This window comes from Mesocricetus auratus, unplaced genomic scaffold, assembly GCF_017639785.1.
Source record: "Mesocricetus auratus isolate SY011 unplaced genomic scaffold, BCM_Maur_2.0 Super-Scaffold_100013, whole genome shotgun sequence".
NCBI lineage: Eukaryota > Metazoa > Chordata > Mammalia > Rodentia > Cricetidae > Mesocricetus > Mesocricetus auratus.
The window spans coordinates 7,186,381-7,208,054 of record NW_024429196.1 but is presented as its reverse complement, the minus strand read 5'-3'; the positions used below and the strand labels follow the sequence as shown (position 1 = coordinate 7,208,054).

Here is a 21,674-nt window from a genome sequence, read left to right as displayed (position 1 = left end):
GGTGTGGTGCACGCCTTTACTCCCAGAACTTGGGAGGAAGAGGCAGGCTGATCTCTATGAGTTCAAGGCCAGACTAGAGCGAGTTCCAGGGCAGGCTTCAAATCTACACAGAAAAACCCTGTCTTGAAATATCAAAAAAATTGTAAATAGTTGGGCAGTGGTGGTGTATGCCTTTAGTCCCAGCACTCAAAATGCAGAGGCAAGCAGATCTCCGTGAGTTCAAGGCCAGTCTGGTCTATAGAGTGAGTTCCAGGACAGGCTCCAAAGCTACAGAGAAACCCTGTCTCGAAAAAAAATTATAAATATTAAGCCACCATTATAAGGAAGGAATGAGGTAACTCTTGGGCTATCTACTTGCAACAGTTCAGCAAGATGTACCATGGGAGCTGGGCCTGGTGACACAGGGCTGATAACCAGGAGGATGATGTTGGAGGATCACAAGTTCCAGTCTAACCTCGGCTACAGAGTGAGTTCAAGACCAGCCTGAGCAACTTAAATGAGACACTGTCTCAAAATAAAGAGAACTTTGGATGTAGCTATGTGCTAGAGCACTTGCCTAGCATGTGTGAAATCCTAGGTTCAATCCCCAGTACTGTTAAAGCAGAGAAAGACAGACAGATACACAAAGACAAATGATTGGTTAAAAACAAGTCTTAGATAATAATAATAGCATCTGTTGGGTGTTTTCCTCTTTTTTCTTTCCTCTGAGTTTATATAAGTACCAAACTTTTTTGTTTTTTTGTTTTTTTGTTTTTTTGTTTTCTTTCTCTTCCCCATTTCCTTCCTTTTAAAAAAAAGTTAAAAAACTTTTTCTTTGTCTTTTTGAGACACAGTCTTGCTTGCTATACAGCTCTTGCTAGCCTGGAACTCATATATACACCAGTTTAGGCTTGAACTTGCAGTGATCCTAGTGTCTCTGCCTCCTGAGTTGCTAGGGCTACAGGCATTCATGAACACACTATGCACATCAGGCTGGCCTCAAACTTGCAGTGCTCTTCCTGCCTATGCCTCCTGAGTGCTAGGATTACGGTATGAACTTCTATACCAGGCTTCTCTAGTTTTCTAGATCACATGAAGAATCTGCACTTTGTGAATTAGATAGCTTTAGTTCCAAATGAGTTCTTGCATAGTAATGGCATACATACAAAGACGAGTGGGAAACCTGATTTGGGGAAGCATGCCTCCAATTCCAGCACTCAAAAGGCAAGTTCAAAGCTGGCCAGTTCCAGACCAGCCAGAGTTACATAGTGAGATAGAGCCTGAAAAAAAAAAAAAAAAGTAGATGGGGCTATTTATCTTAATTCAAATCATCCCAGTATATTCCATCAATTTATTTTATTTTTATATTAAGTATTTTTAAAATTTATTTTACATACCAACCACAGTTTCCCTTCCCTCCTCTCCTCCTGTTCCCGCCCCTCACTTCCTTTCTACACCTCCCATCCACTCCTCAGAAAGTGTAAGGCCACAAAGGAAAGTCAACAAAGCCTGGCAACAAAACCATGGTCCTCCACACCCGCTGAGTGAGGCATCCCACCATAGGGGATGGGTTCCAAAAAGCCAGCTCATGCACCAGGGACAGATCCTGGTTCCACTTCTAGGGGCCCCACACACAGACTGTGCTACACAATTGTCATTCACATGCAGAGAGTCTAGGTTGGTCCCCTGCAGGCTCCCTAGCTGTCAGTCTAGAGTCCATGAGCTCCCAAGAGCTCGGGTCAGCTGTCTCTGTGGGTTTCCCCAGCATGATCTTGACACTCCCCCATCCCTTGCTCATATAATCCTTCCCCCCTCTTTTCAACTGAACTCCCAGAGCTCAACCCAGTGCTTAGCTGTGGATCTTTGTATCGGCTTCCATCAGTTACTGGATGAAGGTTCTACGATGACAATTAGGGTAGTGGCCAATCTGATTACAAAGAAGGCAAAGTCAGGCACCCTCTCCATTGCTGCTAGGAGTCTTAGGTTCATCTTTGTGGATTCCTGGGAGTTTCCCTGGCACCAGGTTTCTATGTGCAGATGATATGACAGTATACATAAATGACCCGAAAAATTCTACCAGGGAACTCCTTCAGGTGATAAGCACCTTCAGTAATGTGGCGTGATACAAAAATTAACTCGTAAAAATCAATAGTCCTTCTATATACAAATCAGAGAAGCATCATACAAACCACAAACAAAATAAAATATCTTAGGGTAACTCTAACCAAAGAAGTGAAAGACCTGTATAAGTACTTTAAGTCTTTGAAGAAAGAAATTGAAGAAGATACAGAAAATGGAAAGATCTCTTATGCTCTTGGATAGGTAGGACTAGCATAGTAAAAATAGCAATCTTACCAAAAGCAATCTACAGATTCAATGCAATCCCCATCAAAATCCTAACACAATTATTCTTTACAGACCTCAAAAGAACAATACTCAACTTCATATGGAAAAACAAAAAACCTGGATAGTTAAAACAAACCTTTACAATAAAGGAACTTCCAGAGGCATCACCATCTCTGACTTCAAGCTCTACTATAGATAAAGCTATAGTAATAAAAACAGCATGGTATTGGCATTAAAAAACAGATACGTGGATAAATGGAATCAAATCAAAGACCCTGACATAAATCCACACGCCTATGAACACCTATTTTTGACAAGGCAAAATTCTACAATGGAAAAAGAAAGCATCTTCAATAAATGGTGCTGGCATAACTGGATATTGACATGTTGAAGATTGCAGATAGATCTGTATCTATTGCCATGCACAAAAGTCAAGTACAAGTGGATCAAAGACCTCAACATAAATCGAGTTACACTGAGCCTGATAAAATAAAATGTGGGAAGTAGCCTTGAATGCATTGGCAAAGGAGACAACTTCCTGAATATAACAGCAGTAACACAGACATTGAGATTGACCTCCTGAAACTGATTTTTTTTGGGGGGGGACAGGGTTTTTCTGTGTAGCCCTAGCTATCCTAGAACTAGCTTCTGTAGATCAGGCCTGCCTCTGCCTCCTGAGTGTTGGGATTTTCAGCCCAGCTTGAAAAACTTCTGTAAGGCAAAGGACAACAAGACAAAACAGCAGCCTACAGAATGGGAAAAGATCTTCACCAACCTCACTTTTGACAAGAGGCTAATCTCCAATTTATTTATTAATTTATTCTATTATTTTTTAAATAATTTTAAGATTTATTTTTATTTTATGTATATGGTGTTATAACTACATGTATACCTGTATGCCAGAAGAGGGCATCATATCCTATAATAGATGGCTGTGAGGCACCATGTAGTTGCTAGGAATTGAACATAAGGGCTCTGGAAGAGCTGCCAATGCTATTAACCGCTGAGCCATCTTTCTAGGCCCAATTTATTCTACTATTTAAAATCATTTTAATATATAAACATATGTTTTGTCTGCAGTGCATGTATGTATACCGCATTCATGTTGGGTCTCCTGGAATTGGAGTTATGCATGGTTGTGAGCCACACATGGATGCGAGGAATCAAACCCAGGTCCTCTGCAAGAGCAACCAGTGCTGAGTCATCTCTCTAGGCCCAATTTATTTATTTTTAATCTTGTGTATTTGTGTGTGTACAGGTGCCTGCAGAGGTCAGAGCTGTCAGATCCCTAGGAGCTGGAGTTTTAAGTGGTTGTGAGCTGCCTGACATGGGCACTGGGAATTAAACTCTGGTCCTCCAGAAGGGTAATACACACTCTCAAACACTGAGTCTTCTCTCCAGTCCCAAAGTGACTTATTTATTTTTCACACAGGGCCTCGTGTAGACCAGGATAACCTCAAGCTAGCTATGCAGCCAAGGATAGCTTTTTTCCCTCTACCTCCTACTTTAGAATGTTGGGATTAGGTGTATGCTAACACGCCAGGTTTTATGCAGTGCTGGGATCAAACCCAGGGCTTTGTGTGTGCTAGGCCAAGTACTCTGCCAACTGAGCTATTATATCTCAACCCCAGGCTTATTTTACTATTGTATACCCCTTTGTATTTGTGGTGGCTCACAAGAAGTAGCACTACTAGGTGTGACCTTGTTAGAGGAGGTGTGGCTTCATTGAGGAAATGTGTCTCTGGGGACAATCTTTGAGGTCTCAGATGCTCAAGCCAGGCTGGCAGCTTACATTTTCTTCCTGCTGTCTGCAGATCCATATGCAGAACTCTCAGCTACCTTTCTAGCACCATGTCTGCATGTACACCACCACACTTCCTGTCTTGATGATAACACACTGAACCTTTGAACTGTCAGCTCCAATTGAATACTTTCCTTTTCAAGAGTTGCTATGGTCATGGTGTTTCTTCACAGCAATAAAACCCTAAGATATACTCTGAATGTAAATAAAATAGATTTTTGTCACCATGATTCTTGGGATTGAGGTTCTGTCAAATGGGGCTGTGGCATATCAGGTTCCACTCCAAATCTGGGACCTCACTCTGTAATTTGGAACTCACCTTCCCACCATATCACAGTGTGGCTTCTACTGCTCCCATCTGGCATGATGGGGCCCGGTGGCTTCCACTGACTGACACTCTCAAACACATGACCATTATCCTCATTCTACTGGTGTTCAGGGGGTAACTTGGGTCTGCAACGTCAGTGTGGGAGGTCAGAGGTTGAGGAGGATCAGAAAAGCTGGTTCTAAAGAGGAGACTAACAGCACCAAAACCCTGGCTCTGCCACCAACATGTCTGACCTAACACAAGTGGCTCAAATTCTCTGTGCCTCAATTTCTCCTACTACAAATAGCAAAATACAGCGACACCTTCTCATGGAGCTGCCCTGAGCAGATTAGACACATAGAAAGCATCTGGCTTGTGCCCAGTAACTAGTAAACAAGAATAGCAGCTATGGCCGGGCGTTGGTGGCGCATGCCTTTAATCCCAGCACTCGGAAGGCAGAGGCAGGCGGATCTCTGTGAATTCGAGGCCAGCCTGGTCTACAGAGTGAGTTCCAGGACAGCCTCCAAAGCCACAGAGAAACCCTGTCTCAAAAAACCAAAAAAAAAAAAAAAAAAAAAAAAAAGAATAGCAGCTATATCCTTTATCAACCCTGCTGTTATTTCAGAAGTGACCTGTGCTGTGACTTAGCTCAAAGGTTAACTCGGTTGTCCTCTCTCAGAGACCATGGACTGGAAGGAAAAGGGCAAAAAGGCAGAGTGATAGCTGTTTGCAGACATTCTGAGGATCTGTGAGGTCAGGGGAACATTTTCAGTGACGATGCAGATATGACAGGAACAGGGTAGAGGTCAGATGGGAGATGAAAGCTGAGGTGAGCTGACCCTAAGCTGAAGGAACAAGTGAAGATATGTGGGCTGAAATCCTAGAGTGAAGCTGAGCAAGAAACAGGGGTTCAGGAGACACTGAGATCCCTGGAGTAGCCCCCACATCACAGGCTGTTCCTCTTGTCCCTTAGCCCTGTCCTGCTGGACCACTGCTCTATCTGAGCATCAGGAAGCAGCAATTGTAGGCAGTCTCCATCCTTTCCTTGCTGAATTTCACTATGGCCACTCCACAGGCATATATACAAAAATCAGTCACAAACTCAGCCATAGCTTTTAAGACAAATTTTTATCAAGCTGGCATGATAATGCCTTTAATCCCAGAACTCAGGAGGCAGAGGCAGGTGAATCTCTATGAGTTCAAGGCCAAGCTGGTCTACAGAGTGAGTGCCAGGAAAACCAGGGCAGGGCTGTTTCACAGAGAAACCCAGCCCTTACCAGGAATAATAGCAGACCCCGAATCCTGCATACCTGCACTGTCTAAAACATGAAGGATGACAGTAGAATGTACCATCTAACAGTCTAACTATATAGTCGATCTAGGAGCCTGCTGTGAGTCAGGAGATCTGACACTCTAAGCATCTTCTCTTTAAGGGGCCCACTGCTCACTGGGACATCTGAGCCCTGGCCTCCTATCTGCTAAGCACACAGGAAGCCTAAACAAGTACCTCCTGCCTGCTCTGCGCACATCCTGATGATTCTAGGCTCAGCACCTTCTGAGGTTCCTTGTGGCCAAAGTGATAAGAGGAAGACTTATCAGTGCAAAATGGCTCTGGGTAGCACTGCAGACTTAGTGATACCAAGATAGCTGAAATCCTGAATGAGTGGGCTGCCTGGAGGAAGAGCAACCATGCGACTTCTGCTCTGGGCAAGCATCTGCAGACTTTTCAAACAGGAAGCCCCGTTTTCTAAGTTTCGGATACTTAACATCAAAATCTTCTGGGAACAAACTGCTGAAGAGTAGGGAAGGAAGAGTTATTATTATTGAAACACAACCTGCAGTTTTGGGATGTTAATTTTAGACAAATTAGAAAACTAACACCAGAAGTCAGGCAGTGGTGGTGCATGCCTTTAATTCCAGCACTCGGGAGGCAGAGGCAGGCAGATCTCTGAGTTCAAAGTCAGCCTGGTCTACAGAGTTCCAGGACAGCTAGGGCTACACAATAAACATCTCAAAAAACCAGGGGGGAAAGAAAGTGACAGAGAGAGAGAGAGAGAGAGAGAGAGAGAGGGAGGGAGGGAGGGAGGGAGGGAGGGAGGGAGGGAGGGAGGGAGAGAGGAAAGAAAGTGACAGAGAGCCAGGCGTTGGTGGCGCACACCTTTAATCCCAGCACTCGGGAGGCAGAGACAGGTGGATCTCTGTGAGTTTGAGGCCAGCCTGGTCTACAGAGCGAGTTCCAGGACAGTCTCCAAAGCCACAGAGAAACCCTGTCTCGAAAAACCAAAAAAAAAAAAAAGTGACAGAGAGAAAGAGAAGGAGGGAGGGAGGGAGGGAGGGAAGGAAGGAGGGAGGACGGGGAGGGGAGGGGAGGGGAGGGGAGGAGGAGAGGAGAGGAGAGAGCACCTAACATCGGGATTTCTTCTTTTATTATCTGCTGTGGGGACTCTTCAACAAAATAATGATAAAATATCATTCTAAGATTGGGGAGGTTGAGGCAGGAAAACTGCTGTGTATTCATGCTCAGTTTGAGCTACAAAGTGATATCTGTCTCAAAAACCAGACAGACAGAAAGACACAAGCCTACACAACAGCTCTGTTCCCCCGGCATTTCAGAGATGTGCCAACTCTTGCTTAGCATGATCTATTACAAATTAACGGTGACCATGACTTCCTTTTACTTCCACCAGCACCAACAACCAGACTGTCTTTACCTATAATGGCTTCTGAAGAAAACATAGGCTATATAAAGAGTTCTTCAGATGCCCTGAAGACAGAGCATGTTTACTATCTACTTAGAAGCCTTAAGATTCCTAAGGCTTGGGACGTTGAGGCAACAGATCAAGTTAGAGGCTGGCTGGACTACAGAGCAAGACTCTGACTCAAAAACAAGCCCACTATAATGCCAACTGCAGTAAGCTTATTCTCAAATCATATGTTTGATGTTTTAGTAAGGCAAACTGACTGCTCTGACTTATTTAGGCAGATTTCAAGCATGCTGGCAGGCAGGATAAGTGGGGACAGGTCACAGAGATGACAGACAGGGACACTGGGGAAGGGCTAGGTGGCGCCAACAAAGGCTGACTCCCCAAAACTTTGAAATCCGAAGTTCAGAAGAAGAAGCCTGAGTTCTTGCCTCCAGGCTCCTCCATACACACTTTCTGCTCTGTGGCCCCCAACCCCCAAGAATATATTTTAATCCTGGTTTTGGTGGCTCACACCTGTAATCCCAGCACCTGGGAGATGTATAAGAAGATCAGGAATTCAAGGTCATCCTCAGCTATATAGTGAGTTTGAGGTCAGTCTGGACTACATTAAATCGCTCCCAGTAAAACATAGGGGAGGGGGCTGGAGAGATGGCTCAGTGGTTAAGAGGACTGGCTGCTCTTTGAGAGGACCTAGATTCAATTCCCAGCACCCACAGGGCAGCTCACAACTGTCTGTAACTCCAATTCCAAGGGATCCAACACCCTCACATAGATATACATGAAGGCAAAACATCAATGCACATAAAAACAAACAATTCGTTAAAAATATATAAAACACGGGGGTAAAAAGGCTTACAGTCTAACCAAGAAGAAAAGGACTTTTTCCATTAAAACCCACAACAACCATAGTAAAATATGCCTTATACCTAAGGGCACCACAACCTCCTAACTCTTGTAGATGGCAGATCCATATGCCCTTCCTTCTCCAAGCCCAATCTCTCCCAAAGAGAGTAATTTGTATAGCAAAAGACTCAGCAAGCAACTTGGGGTCCTGCCTGTTTCAAGAGTTGAGCAACAAGGCCATTCCTCCTGGAAGCCCCTCATACCTGTCTCCATCTCATCTCTAATTCAAATAGTTTCCTGTCCACTAAGCAGGGAACCCTAGCAGGAGCAGGGCTCCATGTGTCAGTTCCCAAGGCAATGCCACAGAAGGAGAGCACCATCCATAGTCACAGAAGGAATGCAGACTTAGAAAACCCTAAGGACTTTCTCTATCTCAGTAGGTCTCTGCCCCAACCATTCCTCCAGTGACTGCTAAAAATGGGGAGTTACAGAGTATTTTCATTTAAAATCAGCCAATTCTGATTCATTTTGGAAAGACATCCATTGATTCAGTTGAGTTACTGTCTAGTTTCTTTATGCTGTGGCCAATGCCTGATCCTGACCACTTTAGGGTGGTGACAGCCAGCATGAGGTTCACAGTGCTCAGCTTCATCGTGTGAAATATTTCTGGTTGCTTGATACTGTGTAGCCCTAATGGTGTTTTTTTTTAAACATTATAAATGGATAATACAAAGTAGACATGGTTTTCGCAAAACTTTTTTTAAAGGAGTAAACTCCAGTTTATTTATTAGAGCAGACGCTGCCAACAAGCTGGTGGGGGCCGATTTAAATATTCTAGTAACAGGCTCTATGGACCTCAGAGGGTGAGCACCCGCCAGTTAAGAAAAAGCACCCATAGCTTTCCAACAGGTGTCGGCAGATCTGAACGCCCTTGTCCAGGCCGAGGCGAGGCCCGGGCCCGGGACAGCCCACTGGTTCCCGCAAGGTTCCTACCTGACAGCCTCCCGCGCTCAGGGTGCACCAACCCCAGTAGCTTCCACACTTCTGAGCGCCGGGTCGCCGCGGGCCGCCGCTGGGAGTCGTTTCCAAGGTCTCGCACACTGGTACCTACTGCCGGGATTCCCTGGAACCTGGCGAACAGTGGATGTGCGCCGCGGGGTCCTGCCAGTATCCAGCACCTGCGGGTCCCTGAGGACGTGGCCCACCGCCCCACGCCGCCAGGCAACCCGGATAGGGGCGCGGGAAAGCGGAGGCCCGGGGTCTGCTCATGGGTTAGAGAAGTCCACGCGCGTACGAGCGGGTTCCACTCAGAAGCCAGCCATGTCCTAGAGGAGACAGCCGGGGCCCACGCACGCACGGCAGGGCCCCGGCGCGCAATCAGAAGCAGCGCGCTGGCAGGGGGGCTGCGCATGGCGCTGCGTCAGCCCGGAGAACCTCACCCGCTGGCCCGGCCGCAAGCCCCGGGACCCTCCCGGCCCGGCCCGGCCCGAGCACAGGGCGGGGACGCAGTAGCGACCCGCCCCTCCCGCCCCATCGGGCGGGCGCCCGGGCCGCGCCTTCCGCTGTGCAAGGACCACCCCTGGGCGGCAACCAGCCGGTGGCTCCAGGGCAATTCCTTGTCTAAACTGCTGTCTCTAGCGCCTGCGCCCGCGAGCTGCAGGCGGAAGATTTTTCGCGCTCCTGAGCCCTTTGGTTGCAAACCTGGGAGCGTCTGAACTCTTTCTCTCGCTAGCGACGGGCTCAATGCGCACGCGCAGTGCTCGGGTCGCTGAATACAAACCAGGGCTGAGACCTTTGAGTGCCAGACGATGATACCTAGTCGCTCAGTTCTTGGGCCAGTGCATAACCTCCCGCAGTGGTGCGGTTGGCGGACAGTGAAGTCTCCACACCTTGGAGAACTGCACAATGTAGGAGGTGCCACAGAGGCCGGGACCCCGGAGCTGCACCGCGTAGAAGCCCGGAGAGCAAAAGTGACCTGCGTGCAGTGGTCTTGAGGCCTTAATGTGGGGTGGGGTAGGGGGAAAATCCTTTGGAGGCCCAGGAGGAAGGGGAGAGTTTGTGGACTCGTAGATATTTCACTGGACCAGAACGAAATGCAAGTGAGAGGCATTCACTACTAGTTAAAAATGTATGGGTTCAGTCGGGCGTAGTGGCGCAAGCTTTTATTCCCAGCATTTGGGAGGCATAGGTAGACTATCTCTGAGTTCAAGGACAGCCTGGTCTATATAGTGAGTTTCAGGACAGTCTGAAGTACTAGTGAGAACCTGTCTCTTAATAATAATGGTAATAATAAAAATTTTAAAAATGGGGTCACAAAACTACCTCAACATAAATATGGTAGTTCAATATTCCTAAAACCAACATGCATGGGCGGGGGTGGAGGGGCTATGGAACAAAACATCAGACTTTCAGTGCTGGAGAGATGGCTCAGTGGTTAAGGACACTCATTACTATCCTAAAGGACCCGGCTTTAAGTTCCAATACCCACATGGCTGCTAACAATTGTCTGTAACTCCAAGATCTGACACTCCTAACAGAAGACACCAATTGCAAAACACAAATGCACATAAAATAAAAACTAAGCAGATTTTTAAAAAACTAAAAAAGAACAAACATCAGACTTTCAAATGCAGAATCCGTCTCCGAATTTGCTAGATTCTTGTGCTTTTTACCCTAAACCCAACCCTGGAAATGTCACTTATTCTAATGGGGGTTTATGATAAAGATCAGGTGATAGAGCATTCACATCACCAGGTCACCTGAATCCAGACAGAGTCAGAAAAAACAAAAACCAAGCAGGTAGCAGCTGGCTAGAGCTTCTGTTGCTTTTTTGTTTTGTTTTTGTTTTTGCTTTTTTCCTAAGAAAATTTCCATGTTTGACCCACACATTGGGCATTCCTTTAATCCTAGCACCCAGAAGGCAGAGGCAGATGAATCTTTTCAAGTTCAAGGCCAACCTTGGTCTAAATAGTGAGTTCCAGGATAGCCAGGGCTACATGGAAAAACCTTGTCTCAAAACAAACACACACAAAACCAAAAATCCAACAAAATATTCATATGAAAAATGTCCAGGGGGCTGGAGAGATGGCTCAGACATTAAGAGAACTAGCTACTCTTTCAGAAGTCCTTAGTTCAATTCCCAGCAACCACATGGTGGCTCACAACCATCTGTTGTGAGATCTGGTGCCCTCTTCTGGTGTATAGTCATACATGCAGGAAGAACACTACACATAATAAATAAATCTAAAAAAAAAATTCTCATATTTGTCTGGGTTCCTGAGATTTAGCTTCTTTGTTTTCACTCCCAGACAAGGGCCTCACCTATACTTGAACATTACGAGGTAGAGCAACAACGTGAGGTTAACTCTGCCTTGAATGAGATAGAGTAACGGGAAGTAGGCATGTCCTTTTAAAATCCAGCCCCCAGGCCCAAGGAGACTTGAGTTTTCTTGAGAGTGGCCTCTCCATCAGTGCGGAAATTCTAAACTCCAGGGTGTTGCAGTGTGAACTGCACTTGCTCATGAGGACTCAGGTTCCTTTCCATGCCCCAGAGTGCTTCCTTCTTCCATTTGGACCCCAGCGGAACAGCATCAAGGAATGAACGTTCAGACAAGAGTAAGCTCTTTTTAAAAATTGTTATTATTTTACATGTATGAGTATTTTGCCTGCATGTATGTCTGTGTACCACATACACCCAAGAAGGGCATAGGATCTGAGGGAACTGGGGTTATAAATGGTGATAATGTACATGCTGGGAATTGAACCCTGGTCCTCTGGAAGAGCAGCCAGTGCTCTTAACCTCTGAGCCATCTCTCCAGCCTGAGATGAGCCATTTTAAGCCAAATCTAAGCTTCCTCTTACATGTCTTTTCCAGAGCATACTTGCTGCTGTGAGGGCCAAAAATGAGGAGCTATCATCTTCTCTATCTCCTCTTTCCCAGCCTAATCCTCTCAGTCAGGACTCTGGAGCCCAGAGTCAACAGAAAAAATAAGAGTAGCTGATTAGACAAAGCTAAATTCCCCAAAGTTTTCTGTTTGTAGAGGTTTTATTTTATTTTTTTCTTTTTAGAGGATGTGACCCTGGCTGGGGATATAAAGCAGGCTATCCTTGAACTTCAAGAAGTCCTCTTACTTCTGTCTTCCAAGTTCTAGGATTACAGGAAAATGACACCCTGGAGGCTGAAGATAACCATGATTTCAAAGACAATCTGGCTACATAGAGAACGCCATGCCACCTAGACTCATAGTAAGACCCTGTCTAAAAAAATAAAACAAACAGAAAAAGACATGAGGGCCAGTGAAATGGCTCAGAAAATAAAGGTGCACGCTGCTGAGCCCGAGTGGGATTTGCAGAATTCACAGAGTGGAAGAAAACTGACTCCAACAAGTTGTTTTCTGACCCACGTAGGTGTGCTAAGGCATACTCATGCCCACATCACATACACACACACACACACACACACACACACACACACACACACACACACGTAATAAAAACAATTGAATGAACAAAAATTAAAAATCAGTAAATAACCTGAAAAAAATTATCCCCCTAAAAAATATTACACTTGAACATACACAGTGAGACCTTGTGGAAAGGAGGAAGGAATGAAAGACATGGATTACCCCAGAAATTAGGACAATTTCCTGGACTTTTTTTTTTTTTTTTTTTTTTTTTTTGAGACAGGGTTTCTGTACTGTTTTGGAAGCTGTCCTGAACTTGCTCTGTAGACCAGGCTGGCCTCGAACTCATAGAGATTTGCCTCCCCGGTGCTGGGATTAAAGGTGTGTGCCACCAACACCTGGCCCTGGGCTTCTATAAAAGCACAAGAAATGCTCTAAAATATGCTGGCAAGGAAAGAAGCAGACTACTTAGGAATGGGTGAGTTAATGGTACAAAATCCATCAGAACTCAGGAAACATAGACTAGCAGGTTTCTATGGATTCAAGGACAGCCTGGTTTATACCTTATGTTCCAGGTTAGACAGAGCTACACACTGAGACCTTGAGTTGAAAAAAGTAAACAGACAAACAAAATAGCACAGAATCCCCAAGCAACATAGAGAAAGGCCTAGCAATGTTGGGATCAAATGGAAATTCAAATCCCACCCACAAGACAGAAAGGGCCCTGGGTGGAGGTGTGACTGGCCTGGAGGAGTTTTGGCCCTAAGTGAACAAAATCTTAATAGGATTAGTGGTTCATGGGTGTCATATTCTATAGTGATCTCTAGAGGAAACTTGAGAGCAGTTTTACCTGCTGAAGCTAGATGTATTCCGAGGATAATAGAGCAAATATTTAGGGTACAGTGGGAGTAGAAGCAAACAATGTCCTGGCTTCCAATCCAGGAACTGAGGGGTGACCTTTGATCAGACCTGTAGCTTGTATTGTGGAGCTTGAGTGGCAGGTTGATGCCTGGAGATGAATTATGTAGTGAGTAGCCAGTGGCCACATGGTCATACAACCGACTCTAGTACAAGTGATTTGGAAGTTGCCTTGAAGCTTATGGTGACCTTATACTGTGTTTTCTGAGCATGCTGCAGCTTCAGCCATATCTCATCAGTATCTCAGGAAGACAGGGCAGCACAGTCCACTGCAGCATCTCAGAAGAGTTCAAAGAAGGGTTGGAATTTGGTCCCTTCAAATGGCTATGTTGAAATGCCAACTCCCAGTCTAGAACCTTGTGTGGAAACTGGGGATTGCAGATGAAGTTTTACTGAAGATGAGACAAATTAAAAGTGCAATCTCCCTCCCTTGCTAGCCCAAGTATAGAGGAGTGGTGCTCATTAGTGGTCAACCTGCCAGGTCCTCACCCTGTAACAGTAATGGCAAAGATAGTTATGCAGCTGCAAGCCAAGGGGAAACAGAGACTGCCAGCAAAGCTGTGTAAAACTGTGAGGAGAAAGGAAAGACCACCCCTGTAATGTATGCCAGACTTCTAGCTTCCAGAATTCTGAGGAAACAGCCTTCTGTGTTGATACCAAATCCGTGGTGCATCATTATGGCAGTTCCACCTGACTAACGTAAAAAACAACATAACTTGTCATCCCAACTGCTTGAGAGGTGGAGATGGAAGGACTGTTTGAGCACTTGAGTTTGAGACCAGCTGGGACCCTATAGCAAGACCTTGTCTAAAAATACACATATAAAATGAATTCACAGTGGCTCACATCTTTAATTCTAGAACTTGGGAGACTGAGGCTGAACTGTCATGACTTTCAGTCCAGCCTGGGCTACAAAGTGGGACCCTATCTCAAACATAAAAACAAACACCAGGCATAATTTCACAGGCCTTTGATCCCAGCACTCCTAGCACTCAGACAGAGCTCTGTAAGTTCAAGGCCAGCCTTGTGTACAAAGTGAGTTTGAGGTCAGCCAAGTCTACACAGTGAGACTGTGTCTCAAAACAGTAGCAGCAACAAAACAATAAATAAAATACTAAGACAGTGAACCTAATTCTACAGGTTTACAATATTTAGGTACAGTAATTTTTAAGAGCCTGGGGTTAGGTTCACATAAAATGAAAAATTATCTCGAGCTAGATAGCTACCTCAGCAGTTAAGAAGCCACTGCTCAATGGGCAGTGGTGGCGCATGCCTTTAATCCCAGCATCTGGGAAGCAGAAGCAGATAGATATCTGTGAGTTCAAGGCCAGAATGGTCTACAGAGTGAGTTCTAGGACAGTCAGAGCTACATAGTGAAAACTGGACTATAGAAAAGAGGGGTGGGAGGAGATAGGTGAGAATAGGAGGAATGGTGAGATAGCTCAGAGGGTAAGAGCACTGGCTGCTCTTCCAGAGGAGCTGGGTTCAATTCCCAGCACTCACATGGCAGCTTATAACTGTCTACAACTCCAGTTCCAGGGTATCTGACTGTCACACACACCAGTGCACATGAAATAAATAAATATTTAAAAAAGAACCTATTGTTCTTGAGTTTCCAGCATTCACATCAGGCTGTGGGAACACCAGACCTTGAGCAGAGACCCACTTCCCCTTCTGCCTGGGAGTAGGCAGCTGTAAGACAATGTTTAGTAAAAACATGTTTACTAAAAACAATACAATAAGTTCCTGGGAAAGGCCTTCCCACGGAAACCGCCCTGACCTCGACCTTGTCAAAAGACTAACCGCACCTTCAAAAACCAACACACATCCACCTCTGGGTCAGAGAGAACCAACCAGGGTAGAGGAGAGAGCAGAAGCTTCTCTGGTGGGAGCTTTTCTTAGGAGGTTTTCTTGAACCTTTTTGGAGCCTGTTTAAAGTTTTCTTTATATCGTTGAACGAGTCTCTGTGTTGTCAATCCCCGACACCCTCCGCACATTCTCGGACACAGGCCGCGCTGCAGACGTGACATCAGGCAGCTCACAACTGCCTGTAACTCCAGTCCTAGGGGAAATCAGTAACTCTGTCTCTGAGGGCATCTGTATTCATGTGCACATACAGCACACACATACTTTAATCCTGTAATGAGTGATTAGATATTTGGAAATCCATTAATATACTATCTTAATACACTTAGGAAGAAAAATAATTACTATCTCCATAGATTCTGAAAGAAAACCTGACAAATCAAAATTTCATTCTTATTTAAAAAAACATGAAAAACACATGCAATAACATCTGATGAATACATGGTTATTTTGGTGGGATTTCTTTGAGGGAGGGTTGTGGTTTGTTGAGACACAGTGTCACTGTTGGGTTTGTTTTTCAGAATATCTTTGTAATTGTTGTTACTGTTTTTGTTTTTTTGACAGCATCTCCTTATACAGTCCTGGCTGCCCTGGAACTCCCTATGCAAGCTCAGGCTGGCCTCAGATTCCCATGAGTGTGCTGGTGCTCTCACCTGACTTTTGAGATTGCAGGTATGTACCACTAAGCCTGTTAATTCATGAGATGGAAGATATATATCTTAGCTTTAAGCCAGCATCTTTAACTTCATGAGTCTCTGTTCAGATCCAGAACAGAGAAGGGAAGCTGGAGTCTACATGACAGTGCAACATCACACTGGAAGCTGGGTGTGGCAGCTCACAACTGTAACGCCAGGACTCGTGAAGCTGCAGCAGAGGAGTCAACACCAGCCTGGGCTATACAGTGAGTTCCAGGCTAGGCTGAGCTGCAGAGATCTTGTTTGATTAAAACAAAGAAACAAAACAGTTGATAGATTAAAAATGAGCAAAAGAAAAATTATGATGTGGTTCTTCAGCTAAATTAAGTGTTGAATGTAGTATTTAGGTTGTCAAAAGTTACAAGGCATGGCTGTCTCATGCAAATATGAAGCTAAAATGTGTCAAAGATTTATTACTAAGTAATCAATGAGGGACAAACAGATGCTGACCATAAGAAAGTTCACACTTTAATTAGTAAATATTACTATTTCAAAGCAACAGTAAACTTGATATGTTACACACAAACCTAGTTAATTTTCAACATGGCAATGCCTGATAACTTTTAAAGGTTATCTTTACTCTGAAATATCATTTGCCACAATGTCAGCTTTCCTTATCTTTCTCCCTCAGAGCTGGAAATACCCTAATCAGTTGTAAACAGCAGAACAAACATAGGTTTCCTAGCAGGCCTGTAAGAGTCACATTGGACACTGAAGACAACCTTACTGATCTTTTTGTCTGGAGATTTTGGGGTCCTCTCCAGTCACAAACTCCTAATACAAAGCAGCCTCATCTCAGACTCAGTGTTTTCCCAGCCTGGTCTTGAACTCCCCTACCCACACCACTCCACCCTCTACCTCCAAAATGATGGTATCACAGGTATGGGTCACTATGCCCAGCTTCTTTGGGGGCCATTTTGCAATTCAAACCAAAACCCTGAATGCTTCACTGGTTGTCTTCCAGCCTCAGAGTGTCCATGTGTTGTGGAGGACCACTACATTCCAGCTGCTACTGCTCCCTCTTCCTCCATGTTGTCCCCACCTCTTCCTCCATGTTGTCCCCAACTTTTTTTCTTCAATTCCCCAACTTCTTTTTTCATCACGCTGTATTGTTTAAAGATAGAGTCTCACTTTGTACCCCTTGCCAGCCTGAACTTCCTATGAAGACCTTGAACTCAAAGACATCACCCTCTCTTTGCTTCCCAAGTGCTGGAATTAAAGGCACTCACTTCTTTGTTCATCATGACAGATCAGCATGATACTGCTTTGGGAATCTTTCTGGAATAAGCATTCCCGCACCAGTAAGAATGGAAGAGAGATGCTACCAGTTGACTCAAGCCAGGACAGCACCTGAAGGGTTCCAGTCCTGGATCCAGTACGTATTTCCATCTTATGCCCTAAAACTGTGACCCTTTGATACCGTTCCTGGTGTTGTGGTGACCCCTAACCATAAAATTATTTCTTTTTTTAAAAGATTTATTTATTACATATACACCAGATTGAATTGTAGATGGTTGTCAGCCACCATGTGGTTGCTGGGAATTGAACTCAAGACCTCTGGAAGAGCAGTCAGTGCTCTTAACCTCTGAGCCATGTCTCCAGCCCCCATAAAATTATTTCATTGCTACTTTATTATTGTAATTTTGCTGTTATGAATTGTAATGTAAATATCTGATATGCAGGATTTCTTATATGTGATCCCAAAGGGGTTTGACCCACGTGTTGAGAACCACTGCCCAAAAACCACAAAGTGGAGCAGAAAAGCAAGATTTTAGAGAGGTTTCCATGGCAAGTCAGCAGGTTGTTAAGGGCACTGACCTAATGTTTCAGCTATTTCTTCAGGGCATTGTGCTCCAGGTAGCATGTGAAGACAAGCTTGGCAAATAGGCAGTACAAGCAGTGCTTTAAGTAAATCACTAAATAAATTAATAAAGCACTATCAATTTTCTGGGTGTGGTGGCACACACTTTTAATCCCAGATCCAGAGAAAAAGGTAGGTGGATATGAGTTTGAGGCTAACCTGGTCTACAGAGGAAGGTCTAGGACAGCCAAGGCTACACAGAGAAATCATGTCTACAAACAAACAAAATAATTGATCTTAAAAAAAAACCTTTATTCTACCACAATATTCTCACAATGTCATCATGCATTAAAAGCTATAAAAAGCTGTGCTATGATTTTTTTTTTTTTTTTTTTTTTGGTTTTTCGAGACAGGGTTTCTCTGTGGCTTTGGAGGCTGTCCTGGAACTCCCTCGGTAGTCCAGGCTGGTCTCAAACTCACAGAGATCCGCCTGCATCTGCCTCCCGAGTGCTGGGATTAAAGGCCTGCGCCACCAACACCCAGCTGTGCTATGATCTTTTTAAGACATAGACATTGTTATTAAAGAGCCCTTGTGCCATTTGGTGGTAAATACCTGTGATTCCCCAGGAAGATGATGAAGGATCACAAATTCAAGGCCTTACAAGGCCTACACCCTGGGCAATTTATTATGACCTTTTCTTGAAGTGTAAATAAACAGACAAAGAAACAAATGGCCAGGGATGTAGCTTGTAGAGTGCTTGCCTAGTATGTGTAATGGCCTGAGTTCAACCCCACTACACACACACACACACACACACACACACACACACACACACACACACACACACACACACGGAAAGAGGGAGGGAGGGAGATATGGGGTGGGATACACCTGGCTAGGGATAAATTATGCACCCCAGAAGTTTTTATGTTGAAACTTTAACCTTCACAGTTCCCCAGAATGTGACTGTATTTGGAGATAAGGCTTTTTTTTTTTTTTTTTTTTTTGGTTTTTCTAGACAGGGTTTCTCTGTATTGTTTTGGAGGCTGTCCTGGAGCTCGCTCTGTAGACCAGGCTGGGAGATAAGGCTTTAATGAGACAATTAACATTAAACAAAGACATCAGAGCAGTTCTTAATCTAATATAACCAGCTCTATATGACACACAGAGACACGACCATGTGTAGGGAGGAAAGGGTATCTACAAAACTAGACTTGTTGACCTCGGACCTATAGCCTCTGGGAATGTTAGATCAGTTTCTGTGGGGGAAGCTTAGCAATGGTGGTGTTCTGTAAGGTGGCCCTAGCAGACTATCTGTCACCTGGCTGAGCAAGACAGCTATCTCACTGGGTAATGCAGAGAACAGTTTATGTTGCTAAGTCAGGAACATATGCTCCCATATTCTAGACCAAAGGAAGAACTGCAATCAGATGCCCACTGGTAATGATCTTAAAGCCAAAGATAGCCAACCTAGGCAGGCTTTTGAAATGACAGCTTACATTTTGTATCTCACGTGAAAGGAAATGGAAACCTGAGGAGGCATCAATACCATTTCTTGAGTGCATCAAGGGCCAGCCATTCAGACATCTGCTATCACCTATGTGTATCACAGATATGGAAACATTTACACATGTCTACATAGTTCGCTCAAGTGGAATAATGATCCACACCTGTGTAGGCTCCAGCCCAGCCTACACTGCCTGGCCACACTAGCTTTGCTCTTCTACTCTACTCCAATCTCTTCGAAAGCTGTAGCTGAATAAGGGTTTTATCTAATATTTTGTGAATGGATTCTCTTGAGGCCTATGAGCATTTGGATTCCTGGAAAAATTCTCTGCCTTCTAGTTAGTCAGGGTCTATACAAATGGAGAAAGCATAACAAGTACCTTTGGTATAAAAAAAAAATAAGGTACTTTAACAGCAGTGGAAAAAGTTTTAATTCAGTGTTGATTCTGAACTGTGTATGAATGGACTCATGATTCAGGAATTCATCTTTTTTTTTCACTCAACATCATAAGGTACATGGTCTGTGCATTTCTTGGTGACACTATACTGCTTCCCAGATTGGCTACAAATTTGAATTCCTTTTTTTTCTCAATATATTTTATTTAAATTAGAAACATGCATGCTTCACGTCAATCTCAGCTCCCTCTCCCACCCCTCCTCCCTTGTACCTCCACCAGCCCCCCACCCAATCCCCTCATCATTCCCCAGGGAGGGTGAGGCCCTCCTTGGGGGGGATCTCCAGAGTCTGTCATTTCACCCAGGGCAGGACCCAGGCCCTTCCCCATGTGTCCAGGCTGACAGAGCCTCCCTCCATGTGGAATGGGCTCCCAAAGTTTGTTCGCCGTGATAAACACTGATCTACCTTTTTTGTTCCTTACTCCTTTGTCAGCACAGCAATGGCAGATGGCGCCCTCTTGTGTTATGCTTTGAGTAGACCATAACTGTACAGTGTTACAGGATCTTGCGTAGGTTACACTGGTGTTACAGCTTATGAATGGGCTTAAGTGTTGAGGTTCCTCAGCACTAAATAGTAGCTAGTGTTACAGCTCCTGGGTCTGGAATGTCTGAGACCCTTGGCGCTAAAGCCCTGACAGCTCTCTAAATCTGTCAACTAGACTTGAGTTTCTCCTCTGGGCTCTTCACTACCTTCTTTAAGCCCAGCTCTGCTGTGTCTCTACTTGTCCTCCTCCTCTCCCCTTTGGTTGTTGAGACAGGATCTCAAAATGTAGCTCAGACTGGCCTCAAACTTGGTACAACCCCCTGCATCCTAAGTGCTGGCACTATAGGAATGAGGCAAGATGCTCAACTAACAGCTGAAGAATCTTTTGGCATCTCTATTTTTTGGGTGGGGGGTTTCGAGACAGGGTTTCTCTGTGGCTTTGGAGGCTGTCCTGGAACCAGCTCTTGTAGTATGCCTGATGCCCAGGGAGGCCAGAAGAATGTCAGATTCCTGAAACTGCAGTTACACGCAGTTGTGAGCTGCCATGTGGGTGCTAGGAATTAAACCTGGATCCTCTGGAAGAGCAGAACTCTTAACCACTGAGCCATCTCTTCAGTCTGTTTTATTTTAGACTGGTTTTGAACTTGGGGCAATCTTCTTGCCTCAGCCTTCTATGCTGCTAGGACTATAGGCTTGTACCACCAAGCCCAACTCCACAATCCTTGCTCCTGGCTCTGGCCACATTTTTTTTTTTTTTTTTTTTGGTTTTACGAAACAGGGTTTCTCTGTATTGTTTTGGAGGCTGTCGGTCCAGCTTGGCCTTGAACTCACAGAGATCCGCCTGCCTCTTCTGGCCACACTCTTTAGAGCTGCTCAACTGCCTCTTCTGTTGCAGTAGCTACTGTTCAGGGGGCAGCAACTGTCATTCTTTTGCTGCTCCTGCTTCTACCTTTGTCAATTGCTAGTTTTGAAGCTCTGCCACTTTTGGAGTCTGACACAGAAAGCTCAGCTGTCTCTTCTTTAGTTGTCAATGCTAAAGGAGTGGTCCATTGCTTCTGCAGATATACAAGTAGGAAAGACGATTCAAGAGGAACATTTGGATCCATTGTGCAACACTAAGAAAAGCAGCATGGGAGGGTTCCCCAGTCAGCTTATCAAATAAGCTGAACAGGCTGCTTAAATGTTTATTATATAGCCAAAAAGATATTTGTACCAATGACAAAAAAAAACTGTGTATGCCAATGAAGAATTGTATTTGTGCCAGTCATAGCACTCTTTTCTACTAGATACAGCAGTTTCTGCTACCAGAGAAAGTGCTCCCGGCTCTGATCTAGGTGGAGAGACTGCAGGGTTACCTAGAGTTCAGTGATTAGTACAACAAAAAGTCCAGTACTATTTGAAACAGTCCTGGATTGTTATACCTTCAGGAGCCAAAGAAATAGATGTAGCTGTGTGGTTGCCTCAAGGCATGTGTAATGCGTTAAAAACAGCAGTGTTGGCATAAGGATAGTCTCGCTGGTTGTTAGGCTGACAGTCCTTTTGCTCAAGGTAGCTAGGGTGGCA

General features: G+C 44.7%; 1 protein-coding gene across 4 annotated transcripts in view; it reads right to left on the bottom strand.

The window, feature by feature from the left end:
• Abcb10 (ATP binding cassette subfamily B member 10) overlaps window positions 1-9,484 on the bottom strand; it is a 32,323-nt gene extending 22,839 nt beyond the window's left edge. For 2 of the 4 annotated variants that reach the window (XR_005880664.1, XR_005880665.1), the window contains exon 1: window positions 8,975-9,484. Coding sequence is in view for 2 of the 4 variants with exons in the window: in XM_040755322.1 (XP_040611256.1) it covers window positions 8,975-9,392 (418 nt within the window). In the remaining 2 variants the exon portion in view is untranslated. Of the gene's footprint in view, window positions 1-1,145; window positions 1,195-8,974 lie in introns of those variants that run through there. The other 2 variants (XM_040755322.1, XM_040755323.1) reach the window with 2 other exon arrangements.
• Between the last annotated feature and the right edge of the window lie 12,190 nt (window positions 9,485-21,674).